The following is a 4,316-nucleotide window of genomic DNA, read 5'->3' as shown; positions in this document are numbered from 1 at the left end:
GAAACCGACTTTTTGTACTGCAGGTGCAACGCAACGCGGACGGCGGCACGACACTCAAGCTCGCTGACCTGGGCCTGGCCATGGAGGTGACGGGGCCAATCTACACGGTGTGCGGCACCCCCACCTACGTGGCGCCCGAGATCCTGGCCGAGACTGGTACCCAACCACACACGACCGCGACAAACAACAACAACAAAAAAACACAACAAACAACCTGCTGCATCACCATCACACAGTCTGGCACCAAGTGGCCGTGGCATCACCACGGCCGCTTGTGCCAGGATAGGTGGGCGCCCTCGAGGGTGATGGACAGAGGAGTGACGCTCACAACAACGAGCAGAGAGGAGTCACCCTGTCATTTAAAACACAGCGAGTTGGCACAGTATAGGGGGGGGGGCACACGGGTGGTGCATCTGCCAACCATCTCAGTCGGTTCAACACGTAGAGGTTTTTGCAACCAATAACACATTCCTGCGGAGGGAGCTGGTAGGAACCTTGGGTTGCTCGGTCAATGGCCAGGGTCAATGGCGTCGTGGTCTATTCCGCAAATATGCCCGACTGTGAGGGCGGGCACAAGCCGGCGTGAGTAGGTTAAACGTTGAGTTTTATAAGGGCACCACGGAGTGGCCAGCCCCTCCCCACCCAGCCCCACCCCTCCCACCCCCCACCCAGCTCCACCCTCCCCACCCAGCCCCTCCCCACCCTCCCCTCCCAACCCAGCACCTCACCACCCTCCCCACCCAGCCCCTCCCCAACCTCCCCACCCAGCCCCTCCCCACCCTCCCCTCTCCACCCAGCCCCACCCCTCCCATTTTTGGATGCACGACGGACGGACGGACACAATAATCCCCTGTGGGCTGGTGTAACCAGGAGGTTCCTACCAGTATTATCCATAATAGAGAGCACACCAGTGTGTGATGAGGCTGGTTGTAATTAACGGCGAAACGTCGTACTCTAATTGCAAATGTTGTGGGTTTACTCTTCAACACACTGGTGTGCTGAACTAGGAACAAACCTTACTAATTGGCTGAGTCGGGTGGCGGCAAGTTTAACGGCATTTATATTTACGGGATCTAACCCAAAACAACCTCTATTTTGCATCTCAGTCAGTAAAACCACGTGACCTCAAAGTGCACTTAGCCTGGCACAAGCACCGTGCTGACGTCACCGCCAAATAGTGACGGTTGTTGTTGTTGCACTTGGAGGTAATGTGACAAACATAGGTGACGCACGCACAATTATATATACAAGGCTTCTCCATTTATCTTTCAAGGGTGGACGAACAAATGTAATTGCCTATTAAGGCCGGCACAATACATGAGTGGCTCTGTGGCCAAAAGCACACGTTTGTGCCTCCACCGCCGATGTTTACACACTGCACCAGCTACCGAGTTGACCGAGTTGACAGAGAGAATGCAGTGGACACTCGCAGAGTCCACGTCTCACGAAGAACGAGCGTGGTCAATCAATACACACATCCATGTAATGGAATGTAACAGTAGCAAAGTTAATTCAAACTGTAATGCCATAGGGTTGAGTCAGGTTCATGATCGTGAGACCAGGTTATGATGTAAGATGCAGACGTTTTTTTTTTATCTAAACAAGAACGAGCATACATTTTTGTCCTTCCATTGAGACCGCAGCCAGTGTTGGGTTACACAGACACGTCTAAGTGACTTACAATATCCTGCAAATTAAGGACCAAGTGTCCAAAATTTGGATCGGACTTCCAAATTTGGTTTCAAACAAATGCATTGAAAAAACGTTTAATTATGAATTTAAATTACACTTTTATAACCGTGACATTTTAATTGCTGCAGTATTAAAATTGCAGGCAAATAAAGCCAATCACCTGATAAAAGTATGTGCAAAGACGGTGCCAAAACTCCCTCCCTCACAGTTACCTCATTTCACCGTCCATTGATCAATAAGCGCCATTTCATCAGAGCCGAGTAAGGACTCATGATGAACACATTATTTTTGGAATCGAGCTCCTTGAACAGAACACAGCCGCCAGGCGGTCAGGCTCGGCAGGCGGCACTGCAACATCCTGGCTCTGTAAGACGTGGGAGACGCACTGCGTATGGAGGACCTGCGTCTCTCTCCTTGGCGGCCCTTCACGGCCCTCGAGTGGTGCATAAAGCGTTGTTCGATGGACCAAGGGCCCCGTCTCCACCTGCTGCTCGAGAATCGTTCAATGTGAACTGGCTGCCAAGAAAGTTCACACAGACCTCAGTTGCCCTGGTGTTCCCATGCATTTACAGTGCTTGCCAAGGCTCTTAACAAATAACCCACGTGCACTTTATAATCAGACTACGTACGACAACACCACGATTGCAGCCATGCGGAGGTTCACCGCACATTTTTAAGGATGTGTGACATTTGGCAGCAGCAGCACAGTTGCGTTTCTACGACCGCGCAACGTTCGAAACGCGGAAATTTTGTTTTTCAATTTGCTTCACAAGTTTAATCCAGAGCAAAATTATTCTTAAGACTGTGGCTGAAAAGTAACTCGACAAAGCACAGGATAGAGAACACATGGTGTGATACCTATACAGCATTGAACCACTCCAACACACAGTGGAAATAATTTCAAATAATTAACAAAAAACTACAGTGGTGAGTAAACTTCATAAACCAGTGACAGCCCATTTTGACAGGCGTCATGCAATATGACCTGCTGTCCTTTCAAGCAAAGAACATGAAAACAAGGGAACAGAATAGAGGTCAAAGCGGTATATACTAGCAAACTTGAATTAAATATGCTAAACATGTTACCACGTGAAATATAGTACTTTAAACAGATTAATTGACAATAAGGTTGCAATTGTAATTTCTGATTCAGGGTAGGCTCAGTCCATCATCTCTCTCGTGTTAATAAAGCATTGACGACATTACAAGATGTCAAAGGCTATTGTTCGACAAACAGCTCATTCCTTCAAGTGGTTTTTTGGGTTAGATTGCGTAAATGTGTCGTTAAAATCTGCCACCACCCGACACAACCAACTAATAAGGGTTGTCACGTAAACAGAACATGCCAATTCGTCACTAGTACAGCACACCGGTCTGTTGGGGAGCCAAGCCACATTTCCCATCTGAGTACGACGTTTCGCTAGTAATTGCACTAGCTTCATCAGGCGACAGCCAGATTGTAAATGTTGTGGCTTGGCTCTCAAACACACCGGTGTGCTGTACTAGTGTCGAATTGGCATGTTCTGTTTACGTGACAACCCTGACTAATTGGTTGTCGGGTGGTGGCGGGTATAACACATATTTATATATTTATGCGATCTAATGTGTGGCCATGCTTCGCGTGGGCCTCACTCCGCCCAGGCTACGGGCTCGAGGTGGACATGTGGGCCGCCGGCGTCATCACCTACATCCTGCTGTGTGGCTTCCCGCCGTTCCGGAGTCTGGAGCGTGACCAGGAGGAGCTCTTTGAGATCATACAGCTCGGGGAGTACGAGTTTCTCTCACCCTACTGGGACCACATCTCCGACGGTGAGACTTTTCATGCACGGGGTGAAACGCGCGTTGTTCACCAATCTTGTCCTTTCAATTGCAAACTACAGTATTTACAAAAACGCGAAGTTAGGAAGTGGTGAACGTCCTTGCTAAAAAAAAACGAGGATATTATCTTTTCTGAATTAAATCCAAAAAGTGTTCCTGCTCAAATGAGCATTGGGGTGGAGTGGTCTCTCTTGGTAGCCCTTGGCCAGTCAGTGGTGGACACATTTCCACAATTCTATGTCAGGGCCATGCCAACCAATAGGACGGACGACTGATGACTTCTCAGTGGTAAGAACTGTTTTTACTTAATATGAATTATGGGCCGAGTTGACCCAATTGAGAATTAAACTTGTCATCCTCCCACAACAGTACCCTCTGGCTGGGTCTATTTTAACGTAGTATATTAACAAAGTATTTTTGTGACAATTTAAATGTTACAAGGGTATTCCCAGTCAGCATGCACTATAAAACACGACCACTGGAATTCAAACAGTTTTTCTTCGTTGTTGCAATTTTGGTGACGCAGCGGCAAAGGACCTGGTAAGCCGGCTGCTCGTGGTGGATACGGCAAGGCGCTACACTGCCCGGCAAGCGCTGCACCACCCTTGGGTGTCGGACGGAGGCGCCGGCGACCACACCGACCTGCACCGGGAGGTCACCATGAACATACAGAGGCACTTTGCCGACCGGCGCCGGCCTCTCCACCGCTAGCGGAGTCGCTGCCCTGATTCTCGAGCCCCGTTCCCTTGGCCGTCTGCGGTACCAGTGTCCACACTGGCACTCTGCATTCGCTTGGCCACTGCTGC

The 4,316-nt window shown here is 49.4% G+C and overlaps 1 protein-coding gene across 1 annotated transcript in view; it reads left to right on the top strand.

Annotated features, from left to right (window-relative positions):
• LOC144932223 (serine/threonine-protein kinase DCLK3-like) overlaps nucleotides 1–4,303 on the top strand; it is an 18,918-nt gene extending 14,615 nt beyond the window's left edge. Inside the window, exons 4-6 of the mRNA XM_078856175.1 lie at nucleotides 24–156; nucleotides 3,334–3,501; nucleotides 4,037–4,303. Of these exons, the coding sequence (XP_078712301.1) occupies nucleotides 24–156; nucleotides 3,334–3,501; nucleotides 4,037–4,221 (486 nt within the window). The 3' untranslated portion in view covers nucleotides 4,222–4,303. The remainder of the gene's footprint in view (nucleotides 1–23; nucleotides 157–3,333; nucleotides 3,502–4,036) is intronic.
• The last annotated feature ends 13 nt before the right edge of the window (nucleotides 4,304–4,316 follow it).

The sequence above is a fragment of the Lampetra fluviatilis genome, chromosome 1, assembly GCF_964198595.1.
Source record: "Lampetra fluviatilis chromosome 1, kcLamFluv1.1, whole genome shotgun sequence".
NCBI classification, from domain to species: Eukaryota; Metazoa; Chordata; class Hyperoartia; order Petromyzontiformes; family Petromyzontidae; genus Lampetra; species Lampetra fluviatilis.
The sequence above is the reverse complement of the archived record's forward strand: the minus strand, read 5'-3'. Positions and strand labels throughout refer to the sequence as shown.